General features: G+C 37.6%; 1 protein-coding gene across 2 annotated transcripts in view; it reads right to left on the reverse strand.

Moving 5' to 3' along the window:
* SASS6 (SAS-6 centriolar assembly protein) overlaps window positions 1-25,849 on the reverse strand; it is a 57,820-nt gene extending 31,971 nt beyond the window's left edge. The window contains exons 1-7 of one of the 2 annotated variants that reach the window (XM_003990361.6): window positions 25,616-25,849; window positions 15,215-15,275; window positions 13,328-13,407; window positions 12,724-12,828; window positions 11,592-11,763; window positions 10,844-10,909; window positions 9,859-9,978 (exon numbers count right to left, since the gene is read on the reverse strand). In XM_003990361.6, coding sequence (XP_003990410.2) covers window positions 9,859-9,978; window positions 10,844-10,909; window positions 11,592-11,763; window positions 12,724-12,828; window positions 13,328-13,407; window positions 15,215-15,275; window positions 25,616-25,680 — 669 coding nt within the window. In that variant the 5' untranslated portion in view covers window positions 25,681-25,849. The remainder of the gene's footprint in view (window positions 1-9,858; window positions 9,979-10,843; window positions 10,910-11,591; window positions 11,764-12,723; window positions 12,829-13,327; window positions 13,408-15,214; window positions 15,276-25,615) is intronic. The other variant, XM_045036272.1, reaches the window with a different exon arrangement.
* Between the last annotated feature and the right edge of the window lie 20 nt (window positions 25,850-25,869).

A 25,869-nucleotide genomic window follows, 5' to 3' on the forward strand; every position in this document is an offset into this window, starting at 1 on the left:
AACTGTAACTGTCAAAGGTAAGCAAACACATAGAAGGCAATAAAGGCAGTAAAGAACTGGTTTTATCCCAGTGACCATTAGAATTTTGGAATTTTTGTTTAAAAAAAAGAAAAAGGAAGTGTGAGGGATAGGGCAACATTTACATTTTCTATTGTTTAATGCAAGTGATTCTGATGCACACTAAAATTTTAAAAGCACTGCCTATATAATATCAGCAGGAAGAGAAGAATGGTCCAATTTTAAAGTCTCAAAGAACTGATTCACAATCCTATTAGAATATATAGTAACAAATAACGAATACAAACAACGCCCTCAGTCACTTTGGAGTCATAAACAAACGTACTTGTAAGTGCATTTCTAGAACTTGAAAACAACCAAAAAAAATTGAAATGACAGAAATTAGTGAACAAGGAAAAAAATAGTATAGAATAAAATGAAAAACGCATTCTTCAAAAAGGCCAAAAAACAAACCATCCAGTCTCATTAAAAAATAAATAAATTAGGGGCACCTGGGTGGCTCAGTCGGTTGAGCATCTGACTTCAGCTCAGGTCATGATCTTGCAGTCCGTGAGTTCGAGCCCCGCGTCGGGCTCTGTGCTGACAGCTTAGAGCCTAGAGCCTATTTCAGATTATGTGTCTCCCTCTCTCTCTGACCCTCCCCGTTCATGCTCTGTCTCTCTCTGTCTCAAAAATAAATAAACGTTAAAAAAAAATTCTTTTTAATTAATTAATTAATTAAATTTAATAATAAAAAAAAAGACAAGGAGGGTCTGGCTGGCTCAGTCCGTTGAGGTTGAGCCTCCAACTAGATTTCAGCTCAGGTCAGGATCCCATTTGGGCCCTGCATTGGACCACATGCTGGGAGTGGAGCCTGCTTAAGATATTCTCTCTCTCTCTCTCTCTCTCTCTCTCCCCCTCTCCCCCATTCATATATTCTACCAAAAAAAAAAAAAGACAAAACAAATTAAGAACATATGAGAAATGATACAAAGATTTTAAATATCATAACAATGTGTATGATATTGTACTAATACATTTAAACACATAGATGAAATACATGGCTCTTTAAGGAAATATAAATTAGCAAAACTAAAGAAATGATAAAAAAAATCCAAGCAGACCAAATTCATGGAGGAAATGGGAAAAGAACCTAAAGATAAATGCCTCAAAAAGGCACTAGATCCAACTGATAAGAGGCTACTTAATTCTATTGAACCTTCAAGGAACAGATAGTTCCTTGTTTTCTGACTATTCCAAAGCATAGAGAAAACTGGAAAATGTTCTCATTTCATGACACTAGCATAATTCTAACAAAATAGTCTATAGTCCATAATTTTAACATGCAGACTAAGGGTTCAGAAAAAGGATAATCTCAGACCAAATTCACTATAAATATACAGGTGACGCTTGAACACAGCTTTGAACTGTTCAGATCCACTTACATGTGTATTTTCTTTTTTTACAGTATTGTACACGTATTTTCTCTTCCTTATAATTTTTTTAAACATTTTAACTTATTTTAGAGAGAGAGTGAGAGCACAAGCAAGGGAGGGACAGAGAGAGAAGAGAGGGGGACAGAGGATCTAAAACAGGCTCTGTGCTGACAGCAGAGAGCCTTGATGTGGGGCTCAAACTCATGAACCGTGAGATCTTGACCTGAGCCAAAGTCGGATGCTTAACTGACTGAGCCACCCTGGTGCCCGCTCCTTATAATTTTCTTATTATCTTCTTTCCTCTAGCTTACTTTATAGTAACAACATAGTATTTAATACATATACAAAATATGTGCTGTTTATATTATTGGTAAGGCTGCCAGTCAACAGTAGGCTATTAGGTACTAAGTTTTTGGGGAGTCAAGTTATAGGTGGATTTTCAACTGCAAGGCAAGGTTGGCACTACTAACCCCCATGCTGTTGAAGGGTCAAATGTAAATACAAATGTCCTATATTAAGTGTTCATAGATTGATTCAACAAGATACTAAATATCTCTTTGACTAAGTATTATTCTATGAATTCAAAGATGGTTCCACACTTATCCTTTTTTTTAAGTGTCTTTATTTTCAGAGAAAGAGAAAGAAGGAAAAAAAGAAAGTGAAAGAAAGAGCAAAAGAGAGAACTCCAGGAAGGGGCAGAGGGAGAGGGAGAAAGACAGAATCCCAAGCAGAATCTGCACTGTCAGCCAGGAGCCCAGTGCAGGTCTCCAACTCAAGAACCATGAGATCATGAACTGAGCTGAAATCAAGAGTCAGACGCTTAATCGACTGAAGCACCTAGGTGCCCCAAAAATCCATTATCATTTATTACATTATTAGATAAAAGTGAAAAAAAATGACATGATCACTTGATTAAATCCCCCCGAATCACTTTATCTGACTTAGCACTCTTTGAATTAAAACTCTTTAATTGGAAGGAACAAAAGAAAACTTTTTCAGACACAGAACAAACATCATTGCTCATGGGAGATATTTTAAGTTATTTACCAAAAAAAAGAATGGAATGAAGAAAGTATTCCACTATTATTTAGCATTTCTCTGTATGAGAGGAAAAAAGACATTAATACTAAGAAAACATAAATTCACATTTTCTTAATGTTAATTTATTTTTGAGAGAGAGACACAGAGCGTGAGGAGGGGAGGGACAGAGAGAGAAAGCGCAAGCTCCAAGCTCCAAGTTGTCAGCACAAAGCCTGATGTGGGACTCAAACTCACTAACCGTGAGATCATGACCTGAGGTGAAGTCAAACGCTCAACCAACTGAGCCACCCAGGCACCCCTCACATTTTTATGTATTGTATATCTACCTGAAAACCCTAAGAGAATCAGCTTCAAAACTATTAGCCTATATAAATATAATCCACAATTAATGGGTGTGACATTAATATACATCAGCAACAAACAAAATTATCACAGTGGTGGGGCATAGATGGTCCAATTTATACAGCAAAAAACTGTAAAGTCTCTAGGCAACATTTAATAAGAACTGGAAAAGAAAAAAAGAAAGGAGACAGAGGGAAATAAAAGTAAACTATAAGCCTGTTTTAAACAAATAAGACCTGAATAAATGAAAATATATTCTTGCTAGTGGATAAGAAAATTGCAAAGATATTAGGTCTCCCTAATACTCCAGAAACAAGCTAAAATACACAAAGGAATTTACTATATATATTAACAGTTGCATTTTAAATAAGTGGAATATATGGTATTAGAACAAATGATTAACTTTGTGTTAAAAAAAAAATACCTATCTTATACTGCACTCCACAAAAATATACTCCAAACAGATTAAAAAGTTAAATACGACAGGGGCACCAAGTGGCTTAGTTGGCTGAGCATCTGACTTCAGCTCAGATCATGATCTCATGGTCTGTGAGTTCAAGCCCGGCCTCAGGCTCACTGCTGTCAGCACAGAGCCCACTTCAGATCCTCTGTCCCTCTCTCTCTCTGCCCCTCCCCCATTCATGCACATTTGTGGATGCAACTGCTGTCTCTCTCTCAAAAATGAATAAAAACATTAAAAAAAGTAAAAACAAAAAAGTTAAATACAACAAAAAAAACTATGAAAGTATTAAAAGAAAATACTGGAGGAAAATCTCTCATAGCCTTTGGGTGGCAGAGGCTTTCCAAACATGAAATGAAGCTTTAAACCATAAAAAAAACTGATTAAAATAAAAAGAACTATATACAACAAAAGAGAATAGTAAAAGGCAAAAACAGGGTGGGAGTAAATGTTTATATGATATATAATAAAGATATAACATCCCTACTTTATACCATACAGAAATGAAAAAGGCAAGCCAGACCGAAAATATTCACAATGCATATATCAGACAAAGGACTCATGTCAAGAATATGCAAAAAAGTCCTACAAATCAATAAGCAAAATACTAAAAGTCCAATTTAAAAATGGGTGAGGGGCACCTGGGGGCTCAGTCAGTTAAGCATCCAACTCTTGATTTCATCTCAGGTCATGTGATCTCACAATTCACAGGATAGAGCTCCATGTAGGGCTCTGCACTGACACTGTGGACTCTGATTGGGATTCTTTCTTTCCCTCACTCTCTGCCACACCCCCACTCATGCACCATCTGTCTCAAATAAATATATATTTTAAAAATATATAATAAAAATTAAAATGGGCTAAAGATTTGAGCAAACAAGAAATTCTTGAATTTCATGAGAATACTCAAGTGGTCAATATGCATATGAAAAAGTGCACATTATTATGAAGTACTATCATGCACGCCCAGAATGTCAGTGTAAACTGGTATGTCACTTTTTTTTTTAAATTTTTAATCTTTATTTATTTTTGAGAGACAGAGCATGAGCAGGAAAGCAGGAGAGAGAGAGGGAGATACAGAAGCCTAAGCAGGCTCCAGGCTCTGAGCTGTCAGCACAGAGTCCAACGCAGGGCTCAAACTCATGAACTGTGAAATCATGACCTGAGCTGAAGTCAGATGCTTAACCAACTGAGCCACTCAGGCGCCCCTGGTATTCCACTTTAAAACAAAGACTGTAACAAGAGACAAAGAAGGACATGATTTATCATTAAGGAGACAATCCAACAAGAAAATATGAAAACTGTAAATATTTATGCACCCAACACGAAAACATCCAAATACATAAAAGCAGCTAATAACATAAAGGAGCTAATTGATAGCAATACAGTAATATTAAAGGACTTTAACATCCCACTTATATCAATGAACAGATCATCCAAACAGTACCAACAAGGAAACAGTGGCTTTGGATGACACATTGGACAAAATGGATTTAACAGATATATCCAAACATTCCATCTGGAAACAGAATAAAAATTCTTTTCACATAAAACATGTTCCAGAATAGATCACATATTAGACCACAAAGTAAGTCTCAATTAATTCAAAAAGACAGAAGTTGTTCCATTCATCTTTTCTAATTATGAAATTAGAAATCAAAGAAAAAATCTGGAAAGATCACAGATATACATAAAGGTTAAACATAACATGCTAGTAAACAATGAATGGGACACCAAGAAATGAAGCAGATATTGAAAATTACATGGAAAAAAATGAAAATGGAAACAAAATGGTTCAAAAATCTTTGGGATGAAGCAAAACTGTTCTAAGAGGGAAGTTTACAGCAAGCAATACAGGCCTACCTCAAGAAGCAAGAAAAATCCCAAATAAACAACCTAACCTTACACCTAAATGAGACAAAGAACAAACAAAATCCCAAACAAGTAGAAGGAAAGAAATAATAAAGATTAGACCAGAGGGGTGCCTGGATGGCTCAGCTGATTGAGCATCAGACTCTTGGTTTCAGCTCAGGTCATGATCTCAAGCCCTGCATTTGGCTTCATGCTGACAGCACAGAGCTTGCCTGAAATTCTCTCTCTACTTCTCTCTCTGCCCCTTCCCCGCTTGCGTGCAAGCACTCTCTCTCTCAAAAGAAAAAAAAAAAAAATTAGAGCAGAAATAAACATAGAAACTTAAAAAAAAAATTAGAAATGAAAAGGAGAAATAACCAATAAAACAAAAATACAAAGGGTTATAAAAGACATGGAAAACTATATGCCAACAAGTTGTACAACCTAGAAGATATGGTTAAACTCCTAAAAAACATATCACATCCCAAAACTGAATCAGGAAGAAAAAGAAAAATTGAACAAACTGATCACCTACAATGAAATTGAATCAGTCATCAAAAAATTCCAACAAAAGTCCAGGACCAGATGGCTTCATAAGTAAATTCAACCAAATATTTAAAGAGTATGAATACCTGTTCTTCTCAAACTATTCCAAAAACCAGAAAAGGAAGGAAAACTTCCAAATTCATTTTAGGAGGCCTGTGTTACCCTGATACCAAAACCAGATACAGATATGTATTACAAAAAAAGAGAATTACAAGCCAATTATCTCTGATGAACATAGATACAAAAATTCCTCGACAAAATACTAGCAAACCAAACCCAACAATACATTAAAAAACAATCATTCACCACAATCAAGCAGGATTTAATCCTCGGTTGCAAGGGTGGTTCAAAATTCACAAATCAATGTAATACATCACATCAATAACAGAAAGGATAAAACCATATGATCATGTCAATAGACATAGAAAAAGCATTTAACAAAGTACAAGATCCATTCATGATAAAAACCCTCAACAAAATATGTTTAGAAGAAACGTACCTCAACATAATAAAGATCATATATGAAAAACCCACAGCTAATATCATACTGAATGGTGAAAAACTAAGCTTTCCACCTTAGAACAGGAGCAACACAAGGATGTCCAATCTCACCACTTTTATTCAACACAGTACTGGAAGTCTTAGCCACAGAAATCAGACAAGATGAAGGAATAAAAGGCATCCAAATTAGTAAGGAAGTAAAACTTTCATTACTTGCAGATGACATGATACTATATATAGAAAACTTGGAAGACTCCACCAGAAGTTACTAGAACTGATAAATGAATAAATGAATTCAGTTAAGGTCACAGCACACAAAATCCACATACAGAAATGCACTGCATTTCTTTTTGCTTTTCTCCCCACACCCAGTGCACAGCCCAACACGGGGCTTGGACTCATGACCCTGAGGTGAAGGCCTGAGATGAAATCAAGAGTTGGACACTTAACCAATTGAGCCACCCAGGCACCCTTCCACTGCATTTCTATACACTAATAATGAAGCACAGACAGAGAAATTAAGAAAGCAATCTCATTTACAATTGCATCAAAAATAAGACACTTAGGAATAAACTTAAGGAAGTGAAAGACCTATATTCTGAAAACTATAAAACACTGATGAAAGAACCTTAAGATAACAGAAACAAATGGAAAGAGATATTCCACTCTCATGGACTGAAAGAACAAATACTATTTAAATGTCCATACTGGAGTACCTGGGTGGCTCAGCTGGTTAAGCATCCAACTCCTAATTTCAGCTCAGGGTCATGACCCTGAGGTTCATGGGTCCAAGTCCTGCTTTGGGCTCTGGGCTGACAGAGGGCCTGCTTGGGATTCTCTCTCTCCCTCTCTCTGCCCCTCCTCTTTCTCTCCCTCTCAAAATAAACTTTAAAAATAGAGAAATAAAATGCCCATACTACCCAAATACACATTAAATGCCATCCTATCAAAATACCAACACCATTTTTCACAGAACTAGAATACTCCTAAAATTTGCACGGAAACACAAAAGATCCTGAATGGCCAAAACAATCTAGAAAAAAAAAAAAAAAAACCTGAAGGTATCACAATTCTGACTTCAAATTATATTACAAAGCTGTAGTAATCAAAACAGAATGGTATTGGCATAAAAACAGACACAAAGATCAAAAGAACAGGACAGAAAGCCCAGACATAAACCCATGATTATACAGTCAATTATTCTTTTTTTTTTTTTTTTAACGTTTATTTATTTTTGAGACAGAGAGACAGAGCATAAACGGGGGAGGGGCAGAGAGAGAGGGAGACACAGAATCAGAAGCAGGCTCCAGGCTCTGAGCCATCAGCCCAGAGCCCGACACAGGGCTCGAACTCACGGACCGTGAGATCGTGACCTGAGCCGAAGTCAGACGCCCAACCAACTGAGCCACCCAGGCGCCCCTACAGTCAATTATTCTATGACAAAGCAGGAGACAATGTCCAATGGGAGAAAAATAGTCTTTCCTATAAAAGGTATTGAGAAACTAGACAGTCACATGCAAAAGAATGAAACTGGACCATATTCTTCCACCATACACAAAAATAAACTCAAAATGGATTAAAGACCTAAATGTGAGACCTGAAACCATAACAATCCTAGAAGAGAGCACAGGCAATAATTTCTCTGACACTGGCTGTCAACATTTTTCTAGATAGGTCTCCTGAGGCAAGGGAAATAAAAGCAAACATAAACTATTGGGACTACATCAGAATAAAAAGCTTCCACAGAGCAAATGAAACAATAAAACTAAAAAGCAACCTACTGAATAGGAGAAGATATTTGCAAATGATATATAAAGGGTTAGTGTCCAAAATATATAAAGAACCGATAGAACTCAACACACACACACACACACACACACACACAACCACAATCCAATGAAAACATGGACAGAAGACATGAACAGACATTTCTCCAAAGAAGACAAATGGCCAACAGACACATGAAAAGATGCTCAACATCATTCATTAAGGAAACCTAAATTGAAAGCATAATGAGATATCCTCTCACACACCTGTCAGAATGGTTACAACTGAAACCACAAGAAACAAGTGCTGGTGAGGAAGTGGAGAAAAAGAAACCCTGTTGCACTGTTGCTGGGAATGCAAATTGGTGCAGACAAGGTGAAAGAGTATGGAGGTTTCTCAAAAAATTAAAAATAAAGCCGCCCACATGGGCACCTGGCAGGCTCAGTCAGAAGAGCATGAGACTCTTGATCTCTGGGTCATGAGTTCGAGCTCCAGGTTGGGTGCAGAGATTACTAAAGAAAATAAATAAACTTAAAAAAAAAACAAGATAGAACTACCCTGCAATCCAGTTATCACACTACCAGGTATTTACCCAAAGAATACAAAAACACTAATTCCAAAGGATATATGCACCCTATGTTTATTGCAGCAGTATTTATAATAGCCAAATTACGGAAGCAACCAAAGTATCTATCAATAGATGATGGGGGGGTGGGAGGAAGGGGAAAGTGGGTGATGGGTATTGAGAAGGGCACCTGTTGGGATGAGCACTGGGTGTTGTATGGAAACCAATTTGACAATAAATTGCATATTAAAAAAATGGTAAAATAAAACAAAAAAATAGATGAATGGATAAAGATGTGGCATATACATACAATGGAATATCATTCAGCCATAAAAAAGAATGAAATCTTGCCATTTGCAACAACATGGATGGAGCCAGAGTATAATGTTCAGCAAAGTGAGTCTGTCAGAAAAAGACAAATACCATATAATTTCACTCATATGTAGAATATCAGAAACAAAACAAATGGACAAAGGTAAAAAAAAAGACAGACAAACCAAGAAAGAGACCCTTAATTATAGAGAACAAATTGAGTTATCTGAGAGGAGGTACAGAAGCAGATAGGTGAAACAGGTGAGGGAGAGTAAAGAATACACTTTTCATGGTCACCGAGTAATGTATATTACTGTTGAGTCACTATACTGCACATATACCTGAAACTAATATAACACTGTATGTTAAGTACACTGGAATTAAAATTTAAAGCTTAATAATAAAAAAAAAAAGAATATGGGGAAATAAGTACTATCATACACTATCTTTTACATTCCATTTGGTACGACCTGGCTGGCAAATCTACAACATCCATTAATACCTTATATGGGTATACTGCAATCTCCCTTCTAGGAACAAAGAACATTCACTGTAGTATTCGTGTTAGCCAAGATACTGACACGTTGCAATGTCCATCACTTAGGTAAGTAGTTAAATAATTCATGTTATATCCAAATAATTCATACTATGCAGCCACTAAAAAAGAATACTTAAAAAGAATGATCTATGGTGTCATGTTACATGAAAAAAAAGTTACAATCAATATATACTGTAGGACCTCATTAGCACAGAATAAAACAAAAACCCACTAGGTGTATACAATCATGATTTACATATTTCTAAACTTACAAATATATATTTTTAAATGACATTATTTACATATCAAGAGACAAGTCTAGAAAACATATATCAAAAAGTTTATAAATTATTTCTGGATATTAAGACTTATAACGAGAAACTTAATTTTTCACATACTTCTGTAATGTTTGAACATATTAAACCAAGTATATATTACTTTTACAACTAACAAAATAACAGCAACAAAAAAATAATTTTCTATTTTCTTTTAATGTTCATACCTGCAAGGCCTTTTCTTTCTCATTTGTTAGTTCCTGGGAATGTTTATTTGACAATGCAGCTGTGTGTGATGCCCATTCATTCTGTAACTTATCTAATTCTTGCACTTTTTCTGATAAGGTCTGTATTAGAGTTCAATACAAAATATTAAGAAAGTCTTGTGAATGTTATTAGCTTAGAACATGGCAATATTTACAAAGGATATTAAAGAAAAGGAATCACAGCTTTCCAAAATATACTCAAAGCCTTTTCCTACACAGAATTTTTTTTAATTTGAGAAAATCAAGATTAGAATAAAAGCAATTTTAGAGTTAGCACAGCTCAGAAGTCAAGCTTAACTATATTTAACCTTTTAGTTAAACTCGGCTCTTCACCACCAAATCCTCTCCTCTGATATTAAGAAATAAATGTCTACCCAGGGTAGAGCAAGTCAGTCATAAGGAGTGGTTCATATATACACCTAAAACCCAGTAACACAGGTTTCCTAGATGGGCTATGTTGTGCAGGACAATTTCTGCCTGAAGTCATGCCACTTATCAGATACTCTGGTCCTCAGTTTCAAGGAGTATGGGCAAAAAGATTGTAGCTATGACTAAAATGATGGTAAGCCTATCAAAATAATTCATAACACAAGTATGGAAAAGAGGTTTAGAAGATGTGAACTGAAAAGTTATTTTCGACAGGAGGAATGAGGTGAATAAAAGAGTGAAGAAGTAACATGTGACAGGTACTACATATTATTTAATGAAGACTTGGAAGGAATGTGTCATATACTGAAGTTAACAGAAATGTTTGTATGGAATCAAACATCAGAGAAAGCATCAGATTAAGACAATTTACTGGTAGGGGAAGGATGTCAAAAAGGAGAAGGAATCCAAAAGTAACATACTTTTAAAAATTAATACACAAAAGCCTGGACAGGATTCAAGAAGCAATTCAGAGCCAATGTTTGGATGACAAACAAAGACAAAATGAAATCTGAATTACCTTTTGTGTGAATTTCAGTTGCCTAGTAACATCATCTAGTGATTGCATCAATGATAATTTTTCTTCCTATTTATAAAAATAGTAAAATTAAGCAGTTTACAATTTAATCATCTATAGCTGTGCTACTCAAAGTATAGCAAAATATAGTGTCAGCATCACCCTGGGAGTTTGTTAAAAATACAGAATTTTAGGTTCCACCTCAAACCTTCTGACTCACTCTGAGCAAGATGCCTAGAGGATTTGTGTACCACCAAAGTTTGAGATGCACTAATCTATAGCATTTGACTAAAGACTTTGTGACAACTATTAAGAGGCATCCCAATGTTGCTTCTTTGCTACATATACCTTACAAAGTTAAAGAGCACTTTGTAATTCTCAAACCACTTTCACACATCTTTCCTCATTTGAGATAAGTGCAATAGTGTAGTAGATATCTCCATACTTATCTACAAATTGATAAAACCATCAACACCTTAAGTGAACTACCTCAGATTACATAAAATTAATAAAAATGATGGCACCTAGTTTTTCAATTTTTAGTCCAGTTCTAACCTCACTATATCTTGACTAAAAATAACAAATAAACAACCAATAAAATAAAAATAAATCCCTTACATATTACAAAAATTTACTAGACATCTTTAAAAACACTTCACTCTGAAAACAAAAACTAATAGCAATATAGCTTTTCAGTGATTTATCAGAGACTTTTGGTATTTATTTTTTAAAAAATAAATTTAAATCTTACCTTGCTACTTTTCAAACAGCTGGCTAAAAACTTCTTTATTTCCACATCATTTCCAGGTAAAAGTTTTAGTGAAAGGTGTGTAAGATGCTTAAAAGGATTTGTCTCTACCACATTTAAAAAGGCAGGTGAGTTATCCAAAATAGGTGCTGGAGAAACTAACTGCAGCAAAAACCTTTGAAAAGAAAAGTGTCACAATACAACAATACTTATGAGACAGTGAAACTTTCCCATTGAATCATAAGCTCCAGCGCATCAGAAATGATTAGAAGTGTCAGGAAAGGGGGCATATAGAAATCACAGGGGCCAACATGAAAGGACTCCCAATGGTTAAAGTGGATAAACTGATGTAAATAGTAAAATGGAAAAATTGGGCAAGAAATAGAAAAAGAATTCACTGAAACAGTGAATATGCAAATGTCCAGTTCATTATGAAAGATGAAAATATAAAAACAAAACCCATTGAAAGCACGTAGTAACTAGAATAACAACTCTTTACTCTAAAAATTGACAATTTAAAAGAATTTAGTATTTATCCTTTTCTATATGAATTTTCAGAGTAATCAAATAGCCCAAACAGATGAAGAAAAGTTCTTTATAAAAAAATTATACCTAGTAAGTATAAAAAGAATGGCAGAATTAGAAATGCATAACTTTGTAGTTCCTAATAAAATAATTGATTCAAACAATCATCAACTGATAACACCAATAGATAAAAGGTTGGTGAATTTTACAATGAAAGGATCAGGCTTTAGCATCACACGAATATACACATTTTCATATGTGTATATGAATATATGAATATATATGCATGTATCCATATGTATATATGAATATACACAAACCAAAATCTTATTCTCCTTTTCCAAGTTCATTATAAAAACACATACTTGATGATGTTAAATATTTCAGATAATTTTAATGGCTCTGTCAAGACATGAAAATTAAGGGGTAAATATTTCTGATTTTAACCATGATTCCTTAAAAGTTGATATTTAATAGAGCCCTAAACCCAGTTTTAAAAATAGACAGAGATACTTTTAACACATAGAAAATATTTTGCCATCAATTTGGCTTACAAAGAAGAGTTTGCCTTGAGAGAATTTTAATGATATAGAGCTCTCATGAGACTTACCTTGGAATTTCTTTGGCATGTTCTTGAGTACACTGCTGAAGAAGATCTATAAATTTTTGTGGGAAAGCTAAGAAGTCTACCAGAAGGCCTTGTTGGAATTTTAAACTATACAGAAGAAAAGAGAATTTTAAAAATTTAATTACTATTTTTAATTGTAATTAAAACCCTGAAATAGTCTTTTTTTTATTTACTGAACATGCATTATAATCAAAAACTGAGCTAGGGAACTTTGATTTTTATAGAATTCATTCAATGGGAAGGAAAAGGTCAATATACTTAGCTAAAGCTCCAAAACTCTGGGCTGTTTTAAGCAGAACTCTGATAAGATATGAAATATTTACTTTCAAAAACATCCTGGGGCGCCCGGGTGGCTCAGTCGGTTGAGCGTCTGACTTTGGCTCAGGTCATGATCTCACAGTTCATGGATTTGAGCCCTGTGTCCTGCTCTGTGCTGACTGACAGCGCAAAGCCTGGAGCCGGCTTCGGATTCTGTCTCCCTCGCTCTCTGCCCCTCCCCCACTCGCACAAGCGAGCCCGCGTTCTCTCTCTCAAAAGTAAATAAAAGGTTAAAAAAAAAAAAAAACAGAAAAACAAATTTAATTACCTCTGAAAATCTTCCTCAGATATAACAAGGTTATACAGAAAAAATGGATCGGTATCATCAGTCAGACGGATAACTAAATCCTAAAAGAAAGATTGTTATTTTTTAATGTTTTCAATAGATCTGGCTTTTAGCCTAATTCCTTCCTTCTTAGAAGTAAAATTATCCAGTAACAACAATGTGTCACCATTATACTTCAGATGACTTTGTTTTTTGGTGCTGCTGGGTTTTTCATCAGTCTTTAAAAGACTTAAGATTCTTAAACAGGGGTAGATATTCTGCTCCATGGGATCCTTGTGGGGGTCTATAAAAACTAATTAAATGCCAGAATTGAAGTTAAGGACTATCATCCTCTTAGGAAAATTGAGACCCAGTCCTTGCTGTACTATATACCATGACAAAAACACTCAACCACTGACCATATCATATTCAATTATATTTTCAGTTTTTCCCAAGTTAATTGATACTTCCAAAGTGGCAACACATCAGCTGAAACGACAAGCCAACGATCTATCCTAGAAAAGGAGCATTCGTCTCTCAGGCAGAGGGCAGGGGTATCAAGTAACAAGTTGCCAAGGCTTCATTCTGAGGGCCTATTCCTACTCCAGGTGGCGGTGGACGTGGAAGCCCATCTGTTTTCAGTTTCAAATGAAGTGAATGTCTTTCATAAAGACCACTTTCTATGTAAATTTACAGTGTGGTGGAGCACCACAGTAGCAAAAATGGATACAGAAGTACACAGAAATTACATACTTCAGTGAATAATGTAGTAAGGAAAACAGGCATGGCAACAAGATGATGGAGGCCTAATAAAGAAGTGAGGTTAAGAATAAGCTCTCACGGGGCGCCTGGGTGGCGCAGTCGGTTAAGCGTCCGACTTCAGCCAGGTCACGATCTCGCGGTCCGGGAGTTCGAGCCCCGCGTCAGGCTCTGGGCTGATGGCTCAGAGCCTGGAGCATGTTTCCGATTCTGTGTCTCCCTCTCTCTCTGCCCCTCCCCCGTTCATGCTCTGTCTCTCTCTGTCTCAAAAATAAATAAACGTTGAAAAAAAAATTAAAAAAAAAAAAGAATAAGCTCTCACTTCGAAATAGAATCTACTCGTGTCGACTGAGGAACTGTTAGGGTAGAGTTCTAGAAAAATCTAAACCACTTATGAGCAGTTAGGAAATGAAGAGGTACAGCAGGTCTAAGGAATTAACATGTAAGAAATATATCATCTCTGCCCCAGAAAATTCGCAATCTAGGTATTTGCTCTGCCTCAGAAGGTCCTGTTCTTAAAGCAGCTTCTACTTAGGTACGTCCTCCACCCAAAATGCTATTAAAAACTGAAACTACTACTACTACTAATACTACAAGGTCCTTGAATCTTCATGTGTAAGGAAAGCTCTGACACAAAGAAAATAGATGCTGTATTTCTTAGTCATCTATTCTGTATCCATATCACTGTTAATGACTCAGACTTTTGAAGATCACATAGGACTGATGCTCTAAATGCCTCCCTTCAAAAGGCAAAGATTCAAAAAACTGTATCCCTGCAGTGCTTCAATTCATTCTATTCTCACATTTACACCATGAAATGCCAATTCTACAGGGTAGCAAAATATATATTCTAGCAACTTATAAGTGCATTGGTAAAACTTAACCCCCAATTCTCCCAACCCCCAATTCTTCCTGTATGCTTCAGAAACATATGGTATAATAATCTCTCAATCACTGTCTTTGTAGATTCTATCACCCCAGATTTGCAAGTTACAAATGGGCCCAAAACTAAAAGGCAAGGTGAGTGTAACAAAAGACCTCATATTCTTAAAGAACAAAAATAATTATAATGTACAGAAATTATATTTTTAAAAAAAGAAAAAATGTGTTTCAAAAGAAATTAATACCAACCTTTCTGTGAACTGGATTAGAAACTGATTGTAGTTCAATGCTCACTCTAACACTTACTCTCCTGTATGAAAAGATATACCCAACTGTCAGAAACATTTGCATGGAATGAGTTACCACTGTCATTTGTATTAGCTAAAGTTTTCTGTATTAAGTTGCAAGATCTTTCACAGGTGCTCCCTAAGTTAAAAACAGTTATTTGGAAAGCACACTGGATTTAAAGTTTTAAGTTCTTGTTCTTCCACTAATAAGTAATCAGGTTTTTAACCGGGAACTATCTATATTTTTCTCTCCTGTCAAATGGAGTTGTTGTGAGAATTAAATGAAATAAATGATGTGAAATTCCCATTACTAGACTGAGATATAACCTCACTGCCCTGATTCTAAAATAGCATCTACTGAAAGCCAGACAAACTATCAATTTGTTAACAACTTCACATTTAAAAAAATCACCAATTGATCAAATTGATTTATGGGAGATTCCATTTGAAAAACTAAAAATGTGAAGCAGCATTAGAATACATGGCATGTTTACAATCAAGGAAATAGAATAACATATTCCTTCTCTTATGCATATACAAAATCCACCAACTACATCTGCTCAATATTCAATATATCCACAGAAGTACTGTCAACAATTTTATTGTCGACCTTAACCCAGAGGCAGAGTAACTCTAAACTTTATTTTAAAACGTTAAAAAAAAAATTTTTTTTAATGGTTACTTTTGAGAGAGAAAGAGAGACAGAACGCGAGCAGGGGAGAGACAGAGGGAGAGGGAAACACAGAATCTGAAGCAGGCTCCAGGCTCTGAGCTGTCAGCACAGAGCCTGATGCGGGACTCGAACTCACAAACAGTGAGATCATGACCTGAGAGGAGGTCGGATCCATAACTGACTGAGCCACCCAAGTGTCCCTAAACTTTTTCTAAAGAGATCATAACTTTCCACAGTATCTACTCCATCTTAGAGAATTCAATATCAGACAGAGGCATATAAATAAAGGTGCTCATAACCATTAATCAAACTGAGCCAAAATGCTTAATTGAGGAAATAAAGGGAAAATTGGTGAAAAAACATCTCTGCACAAGTGTTCTTTATCCTGCTAGAATTAAATAACAATGGCTTTTACCTGATGTGCAGGAAACAAAAGTAAAAGTAAAAATAGAATTTATTCCATTTTAAGCTACTCTTCTAAAAATGTGTTTTAGGGGCACCTGGGTGACTCAGTCAGTTAAGTGCTCAACTTCGGCTCAGGTCGTGATCTTGAGGTTTATGAGTTCAAGCCCCTCTTCAGGCTCTGTGCTGATGGCTCAGAGCCTGGAGCCTGCTTCAGATTCTGTGTCTCCCTCTCTCTCTGCCCCTACCTCACTCATGCTCTCTCAAAAATAAATAAAAACATTAAAAAAATTTTTTTAAAGATGTGTTTTAAATTTTTCCCACATTCTGCTACTTATCTACTACAGAAGTAGAAAGTATAGATAGACCTAGCAACTGAGTGTTGATGGAAAAACGTGGTAATAGTTGACCAAGGCTAAATCAATTGTTCAGATTTTTTTTATGCTCTAACTTACAATTTTTATATTGCCTTCAAAAATTTCATTTTAGTTAAGTTTCCTATTGAACATGATTGGTTGCCTAATCTTAGTATGGTGAGGTTACCATATAGTAAGTTTACCATAACTTCTGTTATCTGAATAGGAATGAGCAGCAATGGCACAGATAGGAAGAACTAACAGTGAAACCTTAAACTGCGAGTAACTTGTTCTGCATGTGTTCTGTATGACAGCAAGCATTTCTAATAAATTTTAACTTCATAAACAAATGATATCTTGCAATACAAGTAGTATGTGACATTGAATGTCCCATGATCACAAGTGAGCCAATGATTCTTCTCTTTCTTTGTGGGATTGCTAGTGGTCCTTTCCCATGCTCAGATGCTGTCTCGGGCCACAGTGTTTGGCAGAAATCAATGATTTTTCAGAATGTTGAAAGGTGCCCACAACTGGCACTAGTGTATTTTTTGTCACTTCAAAGCACCTATGGACAGTCCCCTGCTTTTCCATATAAGAGTAAGCTTAGGAATGCTTTGCTTCATTCTAGGTCAGGCTTCCTGCAGAAAGAGACCCTTTCCTCTTCTGCTTTATTGCCAGTTACATCAAATACAGTATATGACAAAAGTTTATTAATACTGTACTATAGTCAACATCCATGCAAGCGTACACAATGGCTCCCATGCAGAAAAAGACTGAAAAGAAAGGCAGTAAGAAGAAGATGATTATGGTGAAGTTAAGAAGGAAATTGTACGTGAGTGACCCAAATCTCAAGATTTTATAAGTCTACATCAGCATCTCGTCTGCAAAGGAAGAGAAAAAGGCAGAGAAAACCTTCATTTCAAATGAGATTAGGGAGATGTGTAAAATGTGGAAAACAGTACAAAATTTTGTAGAAAAGCACCACTCGAATAAGGCTGTAGTAGTGCGAGTAATGAATCTGTTTAGCGACAATGCAATGTCACATTTCCCCGAAATCCTCAAAAGGAGGCAAAAGCAAGTGTCATTGGGTAGGTTCCTTGTTAAAGTTGCACGAAAAGAAAAAGTTTCCATTGAACCAACAGATACCAGTGATTCCGTTAATAATAGTCAAAGCTGTCCTACACAATAATCCTCCTCTCTTGTTTCCCTCACACCAGCCATGAAGTGCAGGTTCGAAGGTAAGTGCAGGTTAATTTATTTTTCTTTAAGTTTTGTATTTTATTATTTTGTATTATATTACAGTATTGTAATCATTTTTTAAAGTTTATTTATTTATTTCGGGGGGGGGGGGGCAGAGAGAGAGGGAGAGAGAGAGAATCCCAAGCAGGCTCTCCGCACTGCCAATGCAGAGCCTGACTCAGGGCTCAAACTTACCAACCTATAAGACCATGACCTGAGCTGAAGTCGAGTCAGATGCTTACCAACTGAGCCACTCAGGCGCCCCTCATAATCATCTTTATATGAATATTTTTTGGGTTTTGGACCGAATCATCTGAATTTCCATTATTTCCTGTGGGGAAATTTGCCTTGATATGCAAGTGCTTTGGATTATAAGCATGTTTCCAGAACGAATTATGCTCACAAACCAAGGTTTTACTGTATTTTTAAAACAAGAGAACGTTTTGTTTCTATTTTTCTAATATCTAGTGTATTATATGTGAAACAGATTAGATTTCTACTCCAATTCTGCAAATTAAGTTCTTAGGAAAAAAAAAAAAAACCTTTCAATTTCCTAATTTGTAAGGGAAGTGAACAGAGTTAGGTTTGTGAGGGCCTTTTCAGATCTACAATGTCATTATGTTTGGTTTTTGCCTTCTGAAGTTTTTTTCTAAAACATGCTGCCATAGAGGGTATGATACTGCAGTAGATAACTTTTTATGGTGATGTACACTTTCTAAATTCCTATGGGGGCAACTGGGTGGCTCAGTTGGTTGAGCATCCAGCTCTTGATTTCGGTTCAGGTCATGATCCCAGGGTCATAGGATCGAGCCCCACATCAGGGGTCTGTGCTGAGCAGGGAGCCTGCTGAAGATTTTTTCTCTCTCCTTCAGGGGCGCCTGGGTGGCTCAGTCGGTTAAGCGTCTGACGTCAGCTCAGGTCATGATCTCACAGTCTGTGAGTTCAAGCCCTGCATGGGGCTCTGTGCTGACAGCTCAGAGGCTGGAGCCTGCTTTGGATTCTGTGTCTCCCTCTCTCTCTCTCTCTGCCCCTCCCCTGCTCATGCTCTGTCTCTATCTCAAAAATAAATAAAAACATTAAAAAAAAAATTTTTTTTTAAAAAGATCTTTTCTCTCTCCTTCTGCCCCTCTCCCTTGCTTGCGCTCTCTTAAAAAAGGCGGCGGCGGGGGCACCTGGGTGGCTCAGGCAGTTAGTTAAGTGTCCTACTCTTGGTTTCAGCTCAGGTCATGGTCTTGCAGTTCATGAGTTCAAGCCCTGCAGTGGGCTCTGGGCTGACAATGTGAAGCCTGCTTGGGATTCTCTCTTTCTTCCTCTCTCTGTCCCTCCCCCACTGGTGCCATCTCTGTCTTTCTCAGAATAAACAAACTTTAAAAAAAAAAAAAAAAAAAAAAAGGAAAGAAAACCTTAAAAAAAAGGTCCTATCATACTTGATAAATTTGTTAAAAAAAAAGTCAATAAAGTATTCTTTAGATAATACTGGAAGAATCACATTAATATAATTTTATAAGCTTATTAATGATACTGTTGCATATATTACAAATGTCTATATTGCATTAGCTTTGGGGGGAAAAGGGAGGAGGAAAGGCCCACAGAATAAAGTTCTTCCCCCAACCCCAAAATATGTTGTAGAAAAGTCTGAGCTTTCAGAAAATATAGTACTTGAAATCACAAATCATATTTTCTCCATTATAATGGTTGTTATGGGAACAATATAAAACACATCAATAAAAACTCATAAAAAATACTATTTCCCAAAACAAATGTCATACTCTGAACAATACATAAATTCACATAACATCCTCCCTACAAGTTAGATGTCATATTAGTAGAATTGGATTCTAGCCCACCTTTGCCACCTAGGAGCAGTGACCTTAAACTCTCAATTCAGACATATAAAAGCTGCTCTAAGCCAGGTAGTATGACGGGTACTAGGAATACAAACAGAAATAAACACGGTCCATGTCCTCAAATTGAGATCAGATTAAATGACTCTATTCAGATTTGCTTGATTTAAGTGCTTCAAGAGAAGGAAGGGAAGGGTTACTAACACTTACTGACTACCCATGCTTTACATGTATCTTACATAACAATAATCTTATTAAGTAAATATTATGTCTGTCTTAGGAAGAACTGAGGTGCACAAGTTACAAACGTGGCTAAGGTCACCTTGCAGAGGTGACCAAATTAGAACTCAGACATTACACCTGCACTATGCTATCTGATAAATGAATAAAGGCAATTAATCTCAACCTAGGCAACTGAAAAATTCCTTATAGTGAAGGGATTTAAGACAGACTTTGAAGGCTATGAAAGAAAAAGCAGCTGGGGCAGGGAGAATAGCATGAATAAAGGTATGGTATTGAGATTATCAGGCACAATCAAGGGATAACAAATAGTCTTGTATGACTAGTATACAGGCACAAGAAGTTACAAAACAAAAATGAAAAAGCAGGTGTCAAACCATGGGCTTCAAAATTTTGCATTACTTTCCTCCAGAGTTCTCTGAGCATTATCACTATCTTTCACTGAAGTTTCTCCTTCTCTATGACTTCAGAACATTGATGTCACTTCATGTATTAATCACACTTTAATAATAACTAATGTTTGGGCAAATCCTATCAATATAGCACCAGCATTCTTTTTTTAAAATTTTGTTAATGTTTTTATTTATTTTTGAGAGAGAGAGATAGACACAGAGCATGAGTGGGAAAGGGGCAGGCAGAGAGAGAGGGAGACACAGAATTTGAAGCAGTTTCCAGGCTCCAAGCTGTCAGCACAGAGCCTGACGTGGGTCTCAACCTAGTGAACCATGAGATCGTGACCTGAGCGGAAGTCAGACGTTTAACCAACTGAGCTACCCATGCCCCCCCAACACCAGCATTCTTCACAGGGCTAGAGCAAGCAATCCTAAAATTTGTATGGAACCAGGAAAGAGCCAGAATAGCCAAAGCAATCCTGAAAAAGAAAACCAAAGCTGGAGGCATCACAATTCGGGACTTCAAGCTGTATTACAAAGCTGTAATCATCAAGACAGTATGGTACTGGCACAAAACCAGACACACAGATCAATGGAACAGAATAGAGAATCCAGAAATGGACCCACAAATGTATGGCCAACTAATCTTTGACAAAGCAGGAAAGAATATCCAATGGAAAAAAGACGGTCTCTTCAGCCAATGGTGTTGGGAAAACTGGACAACATGCTTGAAAAATGAAAATGAAAATGAAAAATGAAAATGCATGAAAAATGCATGAAAAATGAACCCGGACCACTTTCTTACACCATATACAAAAATAAACTCAAAATGAATGAAAGACCTAAACATAAGACAGAAAGCCATCAAAATCCTAAAGAAAACAAGCAACAACCTCTTTGACCTTGGCCACAGCAACTCTTACTCGACATGTCTCTGGAAGCAAGGGAAACAAAAAGCAACAATGAACTACCAGGGCCTCATCAAGATAAAAATCTTCTGCAGAGGGAAGGAAACAATCAGCAAAACTAAAAGGCAACCAATGACAGAATGGGAGAAGATATTTGCAATGACATATCAGATAGAGTTAGTATACAAAATCTATAAAGAACTTACCAAACTCAGCACCCAAAAAACAAACAATCCAGTGAAGAATGGGCAGAAGACATGAATAGACATTTTTCCCAAGAAGACATCCAGATGGCTAACAGACACACGAAAAAATGCTCAACATCATTCATTATCAGGGAAATACAAATCAAAACCACAATGTGATACCACCTCGCACCTGTCAGAGTAGCTAACATTAACAACTCATGCGATAACGGATGTTGGCTAGGATACGGAAAAAGAGGAACCCTTTTGCACTGCTGGTGGGAATGCAAACTGGTGCAGCCACTCTGGAAAACAGTATGGAGGTTCCTCAAAAAATTAAAAATAGAACTACCCTATGACCCAGCAACTGCACTACTAGGCATTTATCCAAGGGATACAGGTGTGCTGTTTCGAAGGGACACATGCACCCCCATGTTTATAGCAGCACTATCAACCATAGCCAAAGTATGGAAAGAGCCCAAATGTCCATCAACTGATGAATGGATAAAGAAGATGTGGTGTATACATACACACATACACACACACACACAATGGAATATTACTCGATCAAAAAGAATGAAATCTTGCCATTTGAAGCAATGTGGATGGAAACTAGCGTGTATTATGCTAAGCAAAATCAGTCAGAGAAAAAGTATCATATGACTTCACTCATATGTGGAATTTAAGATACAAAACAGATGAACATAAGGGAAGCAAAAATAATATAAAAACAGAAGGACAAACCATAAGAGACTCTTACATACAGAAAACAAACTGAGGGTTGCTGGAGGTGTTTGGGGTGGGGGGGATGGGCTAACTAGGCAAGGGACATTAAGGAGGACACTTGTTGGGATTAACACTGGGTGTTATATATAAGTGATAGATCACTAAATTCTACTCCTGAAATGATTATACTATATGTTAACTTAGATGTAAATTCAAAAAAATAAATTACAGGTAAATAAATAAAAATGATATTCCTAGGAAAAACAAGAACTACTGTTTGGGGTGCCTGGCTGGCTCAGTCGGTTAAGTGTCCAAGTCTTGATTTCAGCTCAGGTCATGATCTCATGGCTTGTGGAATGGAGCCCTGTGTCGGGCTGTGTTGACAGTGAGAATCTGCTTGGGATTCTCTCTCTGCTCCTCCCCCACTCGCTTGCGCTCTCTCTCAAAATAACTAAACAAACATTTAAAAATAATAATAATAACTAACATTTGCTGAATGTTGATTATGTTCCAAGCACTGTTCTAAGCCCTTTGTATTAACTCATTTCATGCTCATAATAATCCCATGAGGCAGGTACTTTCATCATCAACAATTTTCTCATCATCAACTTAAAGGTGAAACAGAGGGGGCACCTGGGTGGTTCAGTCGGTTGAGTGTCCAACTTCAGCTCAGGTCATGATCTCACAGTTTGTGGGTTTGAGCCCCACATTGGGCTTTGTGCTGACAGTGGGAAGCGTGTTTTGGATCCTCTGTCCCCTTCTCTGTCTGCCCCTCCCCTGCTCTCACTTTCTCTCAAAAATAAATAAAAAACAAAAAAAGATGAGACACAGAGAAAACGACTGTACAAAATCAAACAGTCAACGAGTGGCAGAAGTGGAATTTAAACCCAGAAAATGTGGCTCCAGAGCCTGAACTCTTACCCTGTGCTATTCTGCTTCTCCAAAGATCTTTTTGTTTCCCCTATTAAAGTGTAAGTTCCCTGAGGCCTGACATGAAAACTGTTTTTGTTGCTAGTGTTGGGAGACAGGAGAGTGAAGAGGAAGAAAGCTTGACAGTCTCATCATGTAGTACAATTCCTAGTACATAGTATTCATAAATATTTGTTGAGCTGAACTGACCCTGAATATTTAACTAAAATCTGGATTGTTTTCCCTATAGGTCAGGGATCAGCACATTTTCTGTAAAGAGCCAGACAGTAAATACTTTAGGCTTTGTGGGTCATAAGGTCTCTGTCACAATTATTTATATCTGCCCTGATGGCACAAAAGCAGCCATACAGGGGCGCCTGGGTGGCTCAGTCGGTTAGGCAGCCAACTTCGGCTCAGGTCATGATCTCGCGGTCCGTGAGTTCGAGCCCCGCGTCGGGCTCTGTGCTGACAGCTCAGAGCCTGGAGCCTGCTTCGGATTCTGTGTCTCCCTCTCTCTGACCCTCCCCGTTCATGCTCTGTCTCTCTCTGTCTCAAAAATAAATAAAGTAGGGGGCGCCTGGGTGGCTCGGTCGGCTAAGCGTCCGACTTCGGCTCAGGTCACCATCTCACGGTCCGTGAGTTCGAGCCCCACGTCCGGCTCTGTGCCGACCGCTCAGACCCTGGAGCCTGTTTCAGATTCTGTGTCTCCCTCTCTCTGACCCTCCCCTGTTCATGCTCTGTCTCTCTCTGTCTCAAAAATAAATAAACGTCAAAAAAAAAAATTAAAAAAAAATAAACGTTAAAAAAAATTTTTTTAGGGGCGCCTGGGTGGCGCAGTCGGTTAAGCGTCCGACTTCAGCCAGGTCAGGATCTCACGGTCTGTGAGTTCGAGCCCCGCGTCGGGCTCTGGGCTGATGGCTCAGAGCCTGGAGCCTGTTTCCGATTCTGTGTCTCCCTCTCTCTCTGCCCCTCCCCCGTTCATGCTCTGTCTCTCTCTGTCCCAAAAATAAATAAACGTTGAAAAAAAAAATTTTTTTTTTAAATTTAAAAAAAAATTTTTTTAAAGAAAAAAAGCAGCCATACAATTCTTTTTTTTTTTTTTAATTTTTTAATGTTTATTCAAAAGAGAGAGAGAGAGAGAGCAAGCATGAGGGGAGAAGGGGCAGATAGACAGGGAGACATGTGAAGAATCCGAAGCAGGCTCCAGGCTCTGAGTTGTCAGCACAGAGCCTGACACGTGGCTCTAATCCATGAACTGTGAGATCATGACCTAAGCCCAAGTCAGACATTCAACCAACTACACCACCTAGGCGCCCGCAGACAATTCTTAAATGAGAATGGCTGTGTTCCAATAAAACTTTATTTACAAAAACAGGTAAGAAGGCCACCTGGCCCATGGGCTCTAGTCTGCTAACCCCTGCTACAGGTGATAAGAATATATCAAAGGTTTCTAAACAAGAGAAAAGGTTGACCGTGTATTTTGTTTTTTTTAATATTTCTGAGAGACAGAGGCCACCCAGATGCCCCACAATGTCTTCGTTTTTAAAACCTCCCATTTCCACACTCTTTAGTTTTCACATACACTTTCATTTCCTCAGCATAGGCACCTATGTCAGTTTCACAAATGAGGAAACAAGGTTCAGAGAAGAGTCAACTAATGGGTTGTGGAACAGAGACAAAACTGAAATGTCTTGACTTCTAATCAAATCTGGTAAGTCCTAACAGCACCACTTCCTTTGTCAAAGTTTTAATTTTGCATTTATCTGCGAGACTGGCTTTTATTTCCTCCCCGACTGGACTTCAAGCTCCAGGAAAACAAGGAATGTTCTTCCTGGCCACTACGGCCCCACTACGCAGCAAGGTGTTTTGCCAATAAGCAGTATTCGTTGAATGAATAAATGAAATTTATAATTTTCCCCTCCTGTTTTCAGGCGACTAAATGTAACTTATTTTTAGTAACTAATGTGAAGAAAAGACAATACACCATAAAAACCTTTTTAAGCTGCAGCTTAAATTTACTTCCCATATGATTCAAAGGAGAGCGGAAAAAAGGGCTGGAAGCGAAGCCCTGAGTTCTAGAGCCGGCCGTGCCGTGAACTTGTTTGTTATGAGCCCTTGGGTAAATTATGTGTAAATTACTTCACTTCTCCGGATAAAATTAACTTTCTGTCTCAAAAAGAGAGAGTAGGGCTATAATTTTCCACGATTCGGTTCAGACCTAAGTTTTTTTTTTTTTTTTTTAATTAACTCGATGCGGGTCAGGTTCCTATTTCCTCTATACCTCCCTTCTGCGCCGCCAGCAACGGCCAACTTGGTGAGAGAAGTAACACTGGGTTCCAGCTGCGGTTCTCTCCGCGTCCTGAGACTCCCGCCGCTCACCCAATTGCAACTGGGTGCTCCCTGGCCAGAGCCGCCATTCCCCCCCCCCCCCCCCGCTTTGGCCCGACCCCAACCGCCACCCGCGGGCACAGGGTAACGCGGAACCTCACCTCTCCTCGCAGTCTTTGCATTTCACCTGCAGCGGGACTAGTTCCTGGAACAGAACCTGGCTCATGTTGGACCGCTGCCCGTGCCAGTGAGCGGAAAAGTCCAGCAGGCCCGGCCCGCGGAACTAGCCGAAAGGCGTCCGGGTCCTGCTAAAATTTGAGTTTGGCGCTCGGCTTCCGCTGAGGAGGCGGGGATAACAGAAACCGAGGGAAGGTGCAGGAGATTTGGACCTCGTCAGCCACCATCAGTTTTTTCC

This window comes from Felis catus, chromosome C1 (assembly GCF_018350175.1).
Source record: "Felis catus isolate Fca126 chromosome C1, F.catus_Fca126_mat1.0, whole genome shotgun sequence".
Lineage (NCBI taxonomy): Eukaryota > Metazoa > Chordata > Mammalia > Carnivora > Felidae > Felis > Felis catus.